Genomic DNA, 15,793 nt, shown 5'->3' with positions numbered 1-15,793 from the left:
CACCAGCACTGGCAGGGTCACCAAGTAACTTGTAAGACAAGGAATCTTTGAGAAGAGAGGGGGCATCAGAGGAGGTGATCTTGTGGCAGATGATGAAAGGTTAGAGTGTGACAGAGAGACAGAAACAGATGTCTTGCTACAGCAATACATCTGTTTCTGTCTCTCTGTCGCACTCTAGGTATATCATTACCCAGCCAGAGAGAGAAAGAGAGAGGAGATACATAGTTACTCAACCAGAGAGAAGAGCAAGAGAAAGTGAGAGAGAATGGGAGACAGCAAGGTTGCAAGAGAGAGCAGGAGAGATGATGATGAAGTGCCAGGGCATACTTACAAAGAGCGGGGATCAGAATATAAATGGGATAGTAAAGTAAAGGAAGAGAGAGATAAATAGGGCCAGGGCATATCCTAAAAGTACAGAGATCATAATATAAATGACTGGGTATTGCCAATGAAGTGTGAGTAGGGAGTAGAGACTTCACATGGATGACTAAATATGTATATTTTAACCAGCAGGTTTTGTACAACCTATTTACAACGCCCTCAGTGCTTTATGTATCTGTTGCTGTCTTGTCATTTTTACTTTATACTAACCTCACAGAGACTGGCATTTTGATTTAACAGTGGTATCATTAATAGAAAGTAGAGAAAGTTGTTGGTCCATAGTTGCTGAGATACTCAAAATATGTGGCAAAATAGGACATACTACTCATCCAAATAGTTAGTCAGGTAACATATGAAGGTGTATTATTCAATGACAAGCATAGCAGTTTCATTGATGCCTGTTATAAAGGTAAAGGAGCTGGCTGCATTAGAGAGAAGAAATTACTGAGGCATCAAATTGTTGAACCAGGTTATGTAGGTCACAGACAGAGCCATAGTATAGGTAATCAGGGACAGAATTAGCCTTGATGAAATAGTGTCTGACTTTATACCTAGAAGAGACACCAGAGATGCCATCTTCCTAGTGAGGCAACTGCAGGAGAAATATTTAACTAAGAGTACACCACTATAGATAGCATTCATTGACTCAAAGAAGGCCTTTGCCAGACTGCTATTCTCAGTAAACCTGGGGCTCACTAAGGAAACTAGGTGTAGATTATTGACTTGTGAGGGCTGTACAATTTATGTACTAAGGTGCAGTCAGTAAAGTGAGAGTCAGTGATGAGTTTAGCAACAAATTTAGGGGTCCATCAAGATTCAATCCTAAGCCGTCTCCTATTCATGATAGCCTTACAGGTAATCACAGAGGAGTTCAGAACAGGTTGTCCATGGCCTAGATGTTATAGCTGAATCTATTGTAGAATTAGAGAAGGCATTCCAGACATGAAAGCAAAACCTAGAGTCCAGAAACCTTTAAGTAAATTTAGAAAAGTCTAAAGCACTTGTAAATAGGAAAGAAGATAAGATCTCAGCATTATGCTTGATATGCAGAAACAGAGTAGACAGGAACTCCATAAGCCTTCTCTAGTGCAAGCAATAGGTACACATGGTGCAGTGAACTCACAAGCAGAGATCACTGCATCACAACAGAGAAAGTAAGTTTTGTATGTTTGAGATGCACTGGGGTGATACGCACTAAGAGCCTACTGGAAATAGATTCTTTTAAATGTCTGGTTCACTCACTAATAGTTGATAGCTACTGTTACCTAAGTGACATAATTAGCAGGAAAAGGAGTTGCTGAAAAGGCCTAGGATATCTTAGAAAAAGTTCAGAGAGTTATCACCTCTGCTGGCAAGAGAGGTCTTTTCAAAGTGAAAGGCAGATTGCATGATGCTTATATTTGAACTGCAATGCTGCATGGTAGCGAAATGTAGCTTTAAATACAAGAGATTTGCAAAAGATTGAAGGAAATGAAACAAAGATATTCTAATGCATGAACACTAAAGTATAAATGACATGAGAAAAAAAACTAGCCATAAAGAGAATTAGATGTAAGGTACAAGCGAGAAGGCTGCATTGGTATGAGTGTGGAATGCATATAGAGGATGACTGCTCACAAGGAAATGTTGTACACATGAAATTTGTGGAACCTATGAAAGAGGGAACTGAAAAAGTCCTGGGACAAAATAGTGAAGGCTGAATGAAGATACTACATCTCATGCTGATGATGACAATATGCAGTGCTACTGAAGACACAACCACCCACTGTGAAACGTGTTGAAATGATAGTAGTGATGTGTGTGTATGAGTGTGTCCCAACACATTTTGAATCCCTCACCTTTCTCTTATCTACCTGTTGATCATATTCTCTCCACCCATCTCCCCATATGCTTCAATGATTTCATCTCTCTATCACTCAAACTCTGCTGTCTCTTATCTCCCCACCACCTTAAACCAAAAAATGGCTGCCCACCACCATCATCTTTATCACTCTGCTTCCTCATCATCAACTATATCTATGTACTACAGACTGTCTCCATCCATCCACATCACTCTACATATACTCACTTTTCCTCCTCCAACCATTTCCATATCATTTATACCCACTCCACCTCCCATCTCACCACCTGTGATACTTACAAGTGACAAATTGTATGCCAGGTGGCTTGAAACTCTGGAAAGACACCAAAGTAATGGCAATCCAGGGTGAACATCACTGAGACAAGTGGAGAAGTTTAAGTATCAGAGCCACTCTCACACCATCCATCATTGGATGGTGAGAGAGTGGCTCTGTTGACTCCTCATTGAGAACTGAAATCCTCCCAGAGAGCAGTTGGTAAAATTTTAGAAGTTACAAGTTGGGGGTTGGGGGCTGTGTAGGTGTGTGCTTGCATCTGTTGTAGTATGCAATATTAGAAGTGATGATGTCTAAGCAGGAGTAGCTAACCTTGACATTGTGTGGGTTGAAAAGCTTATAGTGCTTATGGCCTTGATCAATGGCAGGAAGCTCCTAGCTATGTTGGCTGAAACTTCTATGTTAAATGGAGGGTTGAATCTTGAATCAGATTATTCTTCTCTTTCTGTTTCTCTTCAGGTATGATAGTGGGCGTCTTCCATATATGTTAACTTGTTATAACAGGGGGAAGCCCTATTGAAGATCTCTCTGTTGGTTGAAAGCTTACAGATTTTTCTGCTAGTGCTTAAAACTAGGCTTCTAATTACAGCAGAGGGTAGATAGAGTTTCTGTGGATATGCAGTTTCCTTGATGGGCTTCCTATTATCGATTGTACATGTCCATTTTCAAGAAGTTTACTGTTGTCAAGTTGGTGATAGCTGTTATGGATAAGCTGAATTCGTTGAAGCTCTTTATCAGGTCTTTCCTGTTCTTGTCCATGACATATCCATTCATATGGCTTCAAATTGCCAGGCTGTTGTTCTTGTACAGGACCAACCTATGGGTGTATGTGTACTGTTGAGGGTATTCAAGATAAATAACCTGTTGAGGTCAGCAATCTTAGCCCTGTCATAGCTTCCCATAGTTACATCAAACAGTAGATTACCTTTCTTTACCCAGTAGGAATCATCATGAACCAAGATTGACTTTCTCATATTCATAATGATCCTGGCATTGGACACTCATATCAGTGAACAGCCTGGTGAAATCTAAGGCCTTCAGAAGTAGAAACTTCTATATTGAAGGGTAGAAATTCATGATACCTAAGTGCAGGCTGTTTCATTCTTGACCAGTTGATCACTGGGTGAACTCTGTGACCCTTGCTGACAATGCCTGTCTCTGTCTTAGAGAGATTGAGCAGCCTGCATTAAGAGTTAGAGAGGAAGTTGGGTTTATGATCCTTAAGTGTGATGAGGTGATTGATGCATAGAATGTAAACATTCACATTGATACATTCATGTATGCATACACATATACACACACATGCACAGATTAGATTACATAAGATAGATAGGTAGATAGATAGATAGATAGATAGATAGATAGATAGGTAAGTATGTAGGTAGGCAGACAGACAGACACAGACAACAAGCTTTGTACAGTTTCTGCCTATCAAATTTGTTCGGCACAATGATTAGCCTGAGATATAGCAGAAGACAACTGCACAAGGTGCTGCACTGTAGAATTGAACCTAAAACCACTTGGCTGACAAATAAAATTGTTAACCATACAACCATATATATTCTTTTTCTCTTTTAGATTGGTTCCTGTAAGAGTAAAGCAGTTAGTACCCAGTTAGATGCCATCCAATTGTCAATATTCTCTCATCGATTCATGAGCATTGCTGAACAAATGGGCAGGTAATTTTGCTTTCACTTTTTCTTTTCCCTTTCTTCAGTGTTTCTGGTTGACAACAGACATCATCATCAATTGAGTGTACACAACCACTGAATCAAATCGGAAATGGACTGAATTGCCAGTCTATGACTATATATAGATAGTGTAAAAACTATGTGTGTGTGTGTGTATTTGTTTTGCCAGTTTCTTGTGTGTTGAAACAGAAATTGTTCTACTTAGAGATGGTCATATTTTGCCAACTAAACACGCACACCATATGCTTGGTCTTTATTATTATTATTCTTGTTTCTTTGTCAAAGCTTTTTTGTTGAACATTCTGTGACCTCTTCAGCAACTCTTTATCCCAAGCCTGATGAAAGAGCTTTAACAAACTGACAAAAATAATAATAATAATAAAGCTGAAATAAAGACCAGATATATGGTGTGTATGTTTTATTGGCAAAATATAACCATCCTCAAGCATAACAATATATGTATATATACATACACACATATATAATTGTTTACATAAGTGTTATACATAATTATTGTTTATTATTCTGTCAAAGAATAATGTTATCAATTAGTGATAGTTCCTACTCTTTGAACATGTTAAAACATATCTCTTTTCTGTTGACAAAGTGTGGGTTAAGTAAGATAATGAACAGCTGCTATATGAATTTTCTTAAATTCATAGCTGCTATATGAATTTTCATAAAAAGGAGTCTAAGCAGATATTCTTCAATAATTAATTGATAAGAAAAGGAGAATCATGTATTACTGATGATTTTTATTTACTGTTCAGAGGTAGCTTGTATTTTTTAATAAACAAACTTTTCTTATTAATTCTTGCTTGGTCTAGAGTATTATCTGCTTATTGATAGTGAAAAGACAAGAAGAGATTATGTTAGTGAATATCTGCACATATGTGCAAAAAGTAGAATTTGTCGTGTTTTGGGATAATGTATTTGTTGACAATGAATATTTAATCTCATTCTTAAAGTGAGTTTAAGTTGTCCAATGTAGTCTTCCCTACATCCATAGCATTTGATGGCATAAATTAAATTTTTTGAAGAACAAGTACAATGGTTTCCCCCAGTAAATGCATGTCCTGCTTAAAATTTGTATCTCCAGTAAGGTTCTCACAATTTCCATAATTGGATTGGCTACACTTTTTAACTGTGTGAGTTGGGTCTGTAGTTGGTTGTTTCACATTGGTAAGTAGTTTTTTTAGAGACTTTGGTTGTCTTTTGCATTTGATTATTTTGTATGATTCAAGTACCTTTTTCATTCTTAGGTCTTGGCTCAGTAATGGTATATTCTGATGGATAACTGAATGTTTCTATGGTTATGTATTGTAATTAAAGATAGAATTGTGGATGTATCTGAACTGTTTTTGGCTTTTCTTAATTCGTCAATATCTATTGCTTTGGTGTGTTTTATTCCATTCTCTATTAGAGTAGACAGGTATTTTCTTTCAGTGCTTGTTTTAATTCAAGAAGTCTTTTATTCTGAATATCTGTATTGGAGACAATTGTTCTGATTCTTCTAGCTAGGTTAAATGAAATATTGGATTTGGTATGTTTTGCATGGCATGAAGAAAATAGTAGGTACTATTTAGAGTCTGTTGTTTTGTAGTAGTTGTCAGTTTCTATTTCATGTCATTCTTAATAATCAAAATGTTTAAGAAGGGTACTATTATTATAACTATGTGTGTTGACTGAGAAATGTTTTATAGAAAGTATTGTTATAACTGTGTATGGTTGTAGTTGAGAAATGTTTTATAGAGAATATTCTTATAACTCTTTGTAGTGAGAGAGGTCTCTGTCAGTTTTGAGGTTGATTTTTCCAGTTGTTCAGTCACCTGACCTATCTGCTCATTGAGTTATAAATGTAAGTGGCTGAGTATTCCTTAGACTCTTGTACTCTTAATGTAATCCTGAAACAGAATCAACATAAGGTAGAATTCATTCTATAGTCTTCCACAATTTCAACTCACAAACTTGGGTCAACCCAAGACTATGGTACAAGTCACTTACTTAAGATGCCACAAAATGGGATTGAACCTAAGACCTTATGATTGCAAATGAACCTCTTAACCACTTGACCATATCTCTATCCACGTATTGCACATTGATCCTACCATTGATGATTCCAGTAGAATATATCAGTTTTTCTATGAGAAGTTGTTAGCCCTTTGCTAATCCATCTTTATTTCTGGACAAAAGGATTTACTGTGAGTAGTTTCCCATAGCACTTCTAGTGCAACATAGCCAACTGAAAGAGAATGAAAAATTGATACCAATATTTGATTTATACAAAATTCATCAATTCTGGAACAATAAAAGGCAAAGTTGACCTTGGCAATGTTTGAGCCCAGAGTGCATACTGCAAAACATTTTATACAGAACACTTAAGAGACTTCAATTTTACCACTTTATATATATTAGGCTATAAAGAAACTCCTGTCACATTTCAAGATTGGAAAGAAACAGATATTTCTTTGGTCTTAATTGATATAGTTAATCAAGATATTTCCTCTCATTCTTGATAACATCGACTGGGAAAATTGTTGATCTCCTGGGCATAAAATTCTTCAGGTTGCCAAGTAAAGAACATTCAATACCATTTTTAACTTTGCAATTAATAAATTGTTTTACCTCTGAATTATAGCATAATGGTCTGAGAAGATAATTATCAGATGGAGCAAGATCAAGAGGATAAGGCAAAACTTATTTAGTGTCATAATCGTTTTTTGGGTGACTTGGGCAATATATGGTCTTGCATTATTATGTAAGAGCAACAACCCTTTACAACTGACTGATGATGGGTGCTTTTTCTGGAAATTTTTATGCAATACTTCTCTGTATTAACTTTTATATATTTTTATATCTTTTGATATAATAGAAAGTATAACTTTTTCAAATGTAGTCCTGGTTTGGTGATGGATTCTCCTTTTCCATTGGGTGCTAACTATTATCCTTTTTGTTGGATATGATTATAGACAACCCACTTTTCCTCAATTTTGATTATTCTACCCAGGGAAGGTTCAGTAGCAAGTTTTCTCTTCAATGAGTAGAAAGCAATTCTTTGATTAAGCTGAGAAGTAGTCAGATGAAGAGGGACCCACTGACCAAGTTTAAACACTTTTCCTAGTTAATGAAGGTATTTTATGATTGACATGCATCTTGAGTTGAACTGTTTTGCTAATTCTTGTGCAGTTTGTTTTGAATATTTCCTCAAATATGGTTTTCAGAAATTCAATATTTACAGAAGTTTCTAGATCAAGAATTTATGAGAGAAAAATTTCCCAAGCAAAACTAGCCAAACCATTGTTGACATATCTGGACATTTAAAGTTTAATTTCCATAGAACGAATGTTTCTTGCCACTTCCATTGCTTAAAAGCCTTTTTTGAATTCATACAGAATGCAGTGTCTGATATGGGTTTAATTTTAAAAGGGTAAAATCAATATGAATTTAACCATTATTGTCTAAAGTAGTCTGCAAAGAAAGAAAACACATACTAGAATGTAAGAATTAATGCTTATTTTATTGCAAATATTTAAAAAGTACTCTCAAAGTGACCGTGTCAAAAGTGCAATAGGACATTCTTTCCAACCTGATATATATATATATAGGCCGCAGTCAAATGACTGAAACAAATAAAAGAATATATACATACATACATACATACACTCAGACACAAAATAATCATTAGCTTTAAAAATAAAACCAGTATATATTTTATCTTTTACTTGTTTCCGTTATTAGACTGTGGCCATGCTGGGGCACTGCCTTCGAGAAATTTAGTCAAATGAATCAACTCTAGTACTTATTTTTTTAAAACTTTGTACTTATCTTATTGGTCTACACTAATACCAGTTGTCTAGCAGTGGAGAGGAGCTAAGACAGACACACACGCAGGCACACACATGCACATATTCACACACGACAGGTTTCTTTCACTTTCCATCTACCAAATCCACTCACAGGGCTTTGGTTGGCCCAAGGCTTTAGTAGAGGACATTTGTTCAAGGTGCTATGCTGTGGGACTGAACCTGCAACCATGTGATTGGGAAACGTTTAATAGGATTTACATTACAAATAATAGTAATTACCTCATAAACTACTATGATTTTCTAATCAATTCCTAATCAACAGACCAGTTGTGGATATTATGCATGGTATAAGGTGTTAGATGTGGCCAAGATTTTAGACAGCAGGATTGTATGTATCATTGTTCAGTTTCATCCTTTCTGGATTGATTCGATAAGCAACAGAAATATACTAGTCTTGTTTTAACCAAGTACATCTGTCCTCCTTTCTGCAAAATGTGTAATTTGATAAGAAATTATTGTATCAAACAGGAGATCACTAGTCAAAATGTTATGCTGTATTTTAGCTGCAGCCCTCTACTTTCTTACCAACTCTGATTTTCTTCCATTCAAGGTCAATAAATATGTCTTAATCATGTATGTACAGTGGTTGAATCAATTGACTATATCATTTCTCACTTCCTTTGTATATTTAAGGCCTTCTGCTATGTAAAAAATTATTAATGATTACTTTGTACTGCTTATGTCATTAAAAATTATGTTTTCTTTCCTCTTACAGAGTTTTACAACGAACAGCAATTTCCACTAATATCAAGGTCTCTATCATTTATTTTAAAATACTTTTGATTGTTTTAGAGTATCAGTATGTACCAGCCATTTATATGTATTGAAAGTTCTCTTCTCTCTGAGAGAATATTAAAGGAATATGATACAAGAGGTAGAATAATTTTAAAGTTAAATTAAATCAAATTAAAATCTTAGATTTGTAACCTACACTACCTCAGTTAACCTAGTTGTCAAGAATGAATATTAAGTCATCTGGCTAATATTGGAGCCTCTATGTAGTTGCTCTACCTGCAAGAAATAACTATGCCTTCCTTAAATCACACCATACCATCTTAAAAAATGGACACATTGGAGAATTTTACTCTAGGCAAAAATGGAATGGTCACTGCTAGAATATTTTCTGCTCCCTCGGAACTGACCTTAGGTTAAACAAGTACAATTTTAGCTAGCCTTCATTATATTTGAGAGATGTGATGTGCTTCATCTGCTTAATATCATGAAAATGAAAAGAAGCACTGGCTTTTAAGAGCCCACCACATATGGGAAGGCATTTACAATCTGGCCCTAAATACCCTTGTGGGCCTAGAAAAGATTGGTTTGAATTCTAATTTTAAAGTTGAAATTCAGAAATCAAGGCCATGTTTTTTCTTGAAGACCTTTCATGACAGTACCGTAATTTTCCAATATCTATAATGTGTTAGGTTTCTTTGGTGATGCAATGACTATGCAACACATTCAATCCAGCTGACCTCACAATTTATAGCCCCAAAATTTGTTTGCAGTGACAGTAAAAAATATTTTCATGCTATATACATATTTAATTGTTATTTTACATTGTGCTATTCACAGACAGTTTTATGTGTGCATAAATGTTTCTGCTTCAGGAGCGCTTGGATTTCTCTTGTGCTTTGTTTGGTCCTGATGGGGGGTTGGTTTCTAATGCCCCACACATTCCAGTTCACTTAGGAGCCATGCAAGAAACAGTCCAATATCAAGTAAGCAACACAATTCTTTACAATACACCTTTGAACATGTTTAATGATATTTTACCTCCATGATTCTGTGATCAGGACTGCTTTTCACAAGTTTGGAAATTTGCATTAAAAAAATTGTCCTTACTTTATCATTCACTTTCATTTTTAACGCTAATATGCCCACTCACATGTACTTCTCTCTCTTTCTCTCTCCCTCACTTTTTCTCTCTTCCTCACTCTTTTTCTCCTCCACTCTCTTTCTCTCCCCCTTGCTCTTTCTCTCTAGCATGTTCTCTCATGAGCACTCTCACTTTCATCTGCATGATTCCACTCTCTCTCTAAGCACTCCCTTAATCTCACCTTATTTGCATATGTTAACCAAGTAGTTTTCCAAACTACTGATAGATGACAGTAGCTGTCAACTATTGAGAACACCTGTTCAATTTGAAGAGCCATCCTGGACTGCAAAAATGTGAGACTCATCTATCAGTAACAGTAAGTAATAAAATCACTAAATATGTATACCTACAGTAACTATAACAAGTTTTTTAATATCTTTTATAGATGAAGGCTTTCAAAGATAATCTTCATCCAGGAGATGTGCTCCTTAGCAACCACCCTCAGGCAGGTGGCAGTCATTTGCCAGATCTAACAGTTATCACTCCGGTAAGCCATCATCATTCACACCTGCTTCCCCCCACACACACACTCTCTCTCTCTGGATTCTTTAGTGCATAATTTACACATTCTAGTGTGTGTGTTATATAAGGTGGTTTGAGTAATTATTGACCAATCTAGTTTAAATGGTTTGTTTTGTGCTTTTAAATTATCTATGTGTCTGGCTAGTGCTGTCAAATTTTTCTTGCTTGGGTTTGTAAATGAATTTTTATGCCCCCTATATCTATTTTTAAAGTCTATTGTGATTTCCATATATATTTTCTTGGGTTCTTTTGAGGTACTTACTTCATGCCTGTAAACTATGTTTTTCTCAAACAGGACCCTTTTAACAGGTAGAATTCTGGGGATCAGCAATTACAAGTTTTTTTTATGGAATTCAGATTACTACCCTCCTGATTACATTCCATGGATTCCCTTACCCCGAGTATTCTTTTTAAGTTTAAATTTATTATTAGCAGCTCTGATGAAGCCTAAATTAGGTGATGTTGAATATGACAATTTTAAAGTAGATTTGTTAAAGTTATGATCCAGAGGAAAGTTTTTTTCAATGATCTTAAAGAATAATTCTGGAAGATTCTTAACTGGAAGGGAAAAAGGTGGGGTTAGCCAAGTTATTTCCCATTTTTTAGTGGGGTTATTCCTGACCTGCTTATTTCTTACTGAATTTATTGTAAAGTTATAACTAAAAGGTTGATAATATCTCCTATGTATATGAGGAATCTGTTGTTCAACAGGCCCATTTACTGTTGAGATGTCAATATTTAATTTAGTTGAGCCTGGAAAGAGTTTTACCTAGTTTACTTTTAAATATTGTATTTCTTATAAAATAAATTTTCTCATGGAAACCACTATTCTTGAGTGCTATGTTATAATAATGATGCGTGATTATTGAAAATTTTTTCATTAGCTGAAAGATTAGATACCACTTTAAACTACCCCCATATAACACACACACTAGAATGTGCAGATTATGCACTAAAGATTTCATTAATATACTTCATACGAGTAGAAAAATATCATTAAATAAGATTTCAAATGCTTTAATATTCTGTAAACATAGGTATTTTTCAACTTTAAAATCTTTTTATCATTAACATATAGCCAGCTCATGTTAATAATTGAAATCTAAATTCCAACCTTTCATCCCCAATATGTTTTGGAATAGCTGTAAAAGCATTGTTTTTCTGTAAGATTTGTTATATATTTAACCTTCATTTTAGAATTTTATTTTAGTTATCTGAACAAATTTTTATCACAACATAGGATACCTGGTCCAAGTATGAAGTCATTTAAAATCTCTTAAATAATTCTTTGAACTTTTCAAATAATCCCTGATGAAGGAAATGTATATATTTGAGATGGGTACAAATAGTTCTGAAATACCTTTCCCAAAACAGCCGTAGGATATGTATGAATTTGATCTCTGGACTTTTTGCTTTTTTTAGCTACCCATACATCTTTTTAATGTTTTGAATTTTGAAATGCATTGATTGTATATATTTAACCTTCAAATTTTTTATCTTTTAGAACAGATTTATAACTTCAGGCAATGTCATTCGAATATATGTTTACAAATATTTTATATATATTTTTTGTATTTATATATTATATATTTTTATATGATGAATTGCGTCTTTCGAAAAATATATTGAGAAAAATAATCTGTTTTTTGGTTGTTAATATCTCAAAAGTTACATTACTCTATATTCTTTTAGCTCTATTTACTGAGTGCTAACTTATTATTCTGTATAGGAAATTTGTTTCCTTCTATTTTCTTTTATATATCTGTGTGTGTGTAGTGAGAATTTACAAAAAAAAAAACAAAGGACAAAGATGGGTGTGTAAACATCAAACAGACGTATTTAGTTTAACGCTCCGGAAGTGAGAAAGTCTTTTACATTCCGAGCCTACGCTCTTTGACAGAAAGGAACACAGAAATCAACAGGAAGAGAAAATATATATATATAGTTGAAATTTATAGAAAAGCAAAAGACGAAGACAGGTATATGAACAACAAGCAAGTGTATTAGTTTGATGCTCAGAAAAAATGAAAATGTTTTTGACATTTTGAGCCTATGCTCTTCAACAGAAAGGAATAAGAGCAAATAAACAGATTTAGAATGAGAAAATGTGTAGTGTTCAGCAGTCCAGCATGGTGAATAATTGGAAAAAAAGAGGTTGAAAGAGCGGGAAATAATAATAAAAAAAAAGGTTGAATGAAAGAGAGATAATAATAGTGCTAGTGGTCCCAACAAGAGGTGTGCATGCATATGTGTGTGTGTGTATATATATGTATATTAAGACAAGGTATAAATAATAGTTATTACATATTTTTTCCATTATTGGAGTAAATTTGGCTCCATTCATCATTATAGGTTCATTACTGATAGGTTTATTCAATTGGTCTATTGATCAGTTAAGAAAAGTTGAACAACCTAAACAATTCATGTTACTTTTGTCAGAGCCTGATAAAAGTAGCGTTAACTTATCAGTAATGAACCTATAATGACTACTGGAAACAGCTGTAAGCCAAATTTTTTCCCATAAAGGAAAAATATGTAATAACCATTATTTATATCTTGTCTTGTATATCACTCTGTGTAAAAACCAGTTTGACTGGAGCACAACCACAGATTTACATTATAGAATGGTGATGAGCTATATCCTCAGACCCTGCCATAAGAATATTTAGAGTTCTTAACTAATATAAACAATATTGTTAGCCTGGTGTGCCAAAAGAGAGCTTATGAAGTATTTTGCCTGGATTGATAATCCCTCGCTAATAACTCATATGTATGTATGTGTGTGTATGTATATATATATATATATATATATATATATACACATACATACATGTTTCAATCATTGGATGCTATGTTGAGGCTTGCCTGGAAGAGTTTACCCAAACAAATCCATGCAAACACTTATAGTCAGACAATGAAATTGAGACTGTTTATGTTAAAAAGTTTCAAAGCATGTTACTTAGATAAATGTAAGGATAGAATCATCAGAAGGATCAAATTCAATAACCCTGAGTTTGTGATAATTGATAAACTATGAAATTCTTTTGGTTGCCAAAGACTCTCACTTTCTCTCCCATGAGCTTTAGTTAATTGAGATGCATTAGGGCCATGATCACTTTAAAATGGGTTGTTGGAATGCTTTGATGCTTGTGACCATATGAATTTATACTTAAGTCATTCTTAATGACCCTAGCTATTGTCCTCCTAACACCACTTTTTTCCCTTTTTTAAGGGGTGGGGTCCAGTTTCAGTCATGCTAGTGAGTGGATTTGATGCAATAAATCATTTTAAACCAGCCTAAAAGGTGAAAATATACCTGCAATTATTGCAGGTGCTGTGAGAAAAAAGAGAACCTCTCCTATAGCCTTAACTTTAATCAGAGTATGGTATACTGTACCACCAATGATGTAATGAGGACTGTGTCTGGCACATCTCATTTCATCAATGATGTTTCACTGTATTGATTCCCTAATGTTTGTACAATCTCTCACAATCTGTAACAAAATGTAAAGTTTATATAGTTTCATGTAAAATATTAGCTCTTAATTCATGATATTTATTAAGAGATATATTTTGAAAGTAGTCTCAATTTATCTGCCCAATCCTCTGCATGCATTTTTGGCTTAACAAACAAGAGAAAAAGTACTGAATATACATGTTAAAGAGTTTTATTTGTTCAGAGCTGGTGATCTTTTATGGAATGTCTTCTGAAAGATCACATCAAGTGAGAAACTGTGTAGTGACAGAATATATCATCAGTTTTGAACAAACATATATTATCATAATTTATTTTATGATTGAAAAACATAGAAGTACTCAATAACAACCATTTGTTAGAAATGTATTATGTTAGATATGTTTGTCTTGTAAATAGGATTATATAACTGCACCTAAAAGTTTTGTATTATCAGCTTTTTATATAATTGTTCATCAGCTGATTGAGACAGAAACGTTTATAGTCTGCTATTTTATACAGTCAACCAAAACCTTAGGTCTTGTATCCTGCTAACAGTGCAGTGCCACATCCACACTCTCTGAGGCCTACACTATACTACATCTTAATTCAACCATTGTATTAACTTCAGGTGTTCTACCCTGATGAAAACCAACCTGTCTTCTATGTTGCTAGCCGAGGACACCATGCTGACATAGGAGGCATCACTCCTGGTTCAATGCCACCACATTCCACTTCTATAGATCAAGAAGGAGCTGTTTTCAAATCTTTCAAACTTGTTTCTGGAGGAAAATTTCAAGAAAAAGGTATGTACCATAGTTGTTTAATCACAGGTCACCTTTGACTAAGCATGCCATTCACTGACTGAACCTTCCCTCTGACATTGTCCCTCACTCTCTCTACAGTCCAGATCTTGTTCCCTGTGACTTTTGGTTGTTCCCCAAGCTGAAGGAGATCCTCAGAAGCAGTTGTTTTACAGACATTGAAGAGATGAAGGAGGCTGTGACAAGGGTTGTGGACACCTTCACTTTGGAGGACTCTAATGGAGCCTTCATGATGTGGCTGGAGCACTGGGTCTGTAATTATCCACAGCATTTCCTTTTGAAGCATCCTTCAAATACTGTACTGTCTGTTCAATAGTCATCCAATCAGGAATCTCTTTGTTCCCGTCAATTAGTTCATTAAGCTGTTCTACTATTCTTTTATGGCATCCTGTCAGCTTCTTTATCCAATATCTGTGAACACCATTGGGTCTTACTATTCATCTTCCTCGTTATTTTTTGTGCATTCTCTTTTTCACTTTTAATTTCTTGCTGTTGGACAAGAAACAAACTCCTTCAAATTTATTAGCCACTCAGCCTCAGCATTATACATGTTCTTCTTTATGTCATATCTCACTCCAAAATATATGACTTTCCTCTGCTTCTAGCATAACTCTTATTTCTTGATAAAATTTCTTACGGTCATTTTGGAATAGGCCACAGGAAGAAAACCTTTGCCAAAAGCACTGTTTTAGTTCTTCAATTACAACATTCAGTCCTTAATACCATATTTTTTCTTCTGTCACACTTATAATCATTCATAAGGTCACTTTTTCTCTTTCTTTCCAATTCTGATACATCACCAACAAGCTTATTTCCTAATATTTTTTCCACCATTGTTCTTTGTGTATATCTTGCACTATTTGCTCTTTCCTTGACAGTTTAAGTTTACCATACATGTAGGCCATGACAAGGTATGAATTCAGAACACAAAGAGCCAGAACAAATACTGCAACGCATCCACTCTAACATTCTCACAGTTCACCACTTGGTACTTTTTCATCAATTCTAAAAGGAGGAAAGGCAAAGTTGGCCTTAATATGATTT

At 34.7% G+C, this 15,793-nt stretch overlaps 1 protein-coding gene across 3 annotated transcripts in view; it reads left to right on the top strand.

Annotated features, from left to right (window-relative positions):
• The window catches only part of LOC106867745 (5-oxoprolinase), a 267,840-nt gene that overhangs the window by 153,015 nt on the left and 99,032 nt on the right, over positions 1-15,793 (top strand). For all 3 annotated transcript variants that reach the window (XR_008266373.2, XM_089338272.1, XM_052975150.2), the window contains 5 exons: positions 4,095-4,195; positions 8,789-8,825; positions 9,681-9,791; positions 10,335-10,436; positions 14,557-14,731. Coding sequence is in view for 2 of the 3 variants with exons in the window: in XM_089338272.1 (XP_089194398.1) it covers positions 4,095-4,195; positions 8,789-8,825; positions 9,681-9,791; positions 10,335-10,436; positions 14,557-14,731 (526 nt within the window). In the remaining variant the exon portion in view is untranslated. The remainder of the gene's footprint in view (positions 1-4,094; positions 4,196-8,788; positions 8,826-9,680; positions 9,792-10,334; positions 10,437-14,556; positions 14,732-15,793) is intronic.

This window comes from Octopus bimaculoides, chromosome 20, assembly GCF_046866305.1.
Source record: "Octopus bimaculoides isolate indiv1 chromosome 20, ASM4686630v1, whole genome shotgun sequence".
NCBI lineage: Eukaryota > Metazoa > Mollusca > Cephalopoda > Octopoda > Octopodidae > Octopus > Octopus bimaculoides.
The sequence above is the reverse complement of the archived record's forward strand: the minus strand, read 5'-3'. Positions and strand labels throughout refer to the sequence as shown.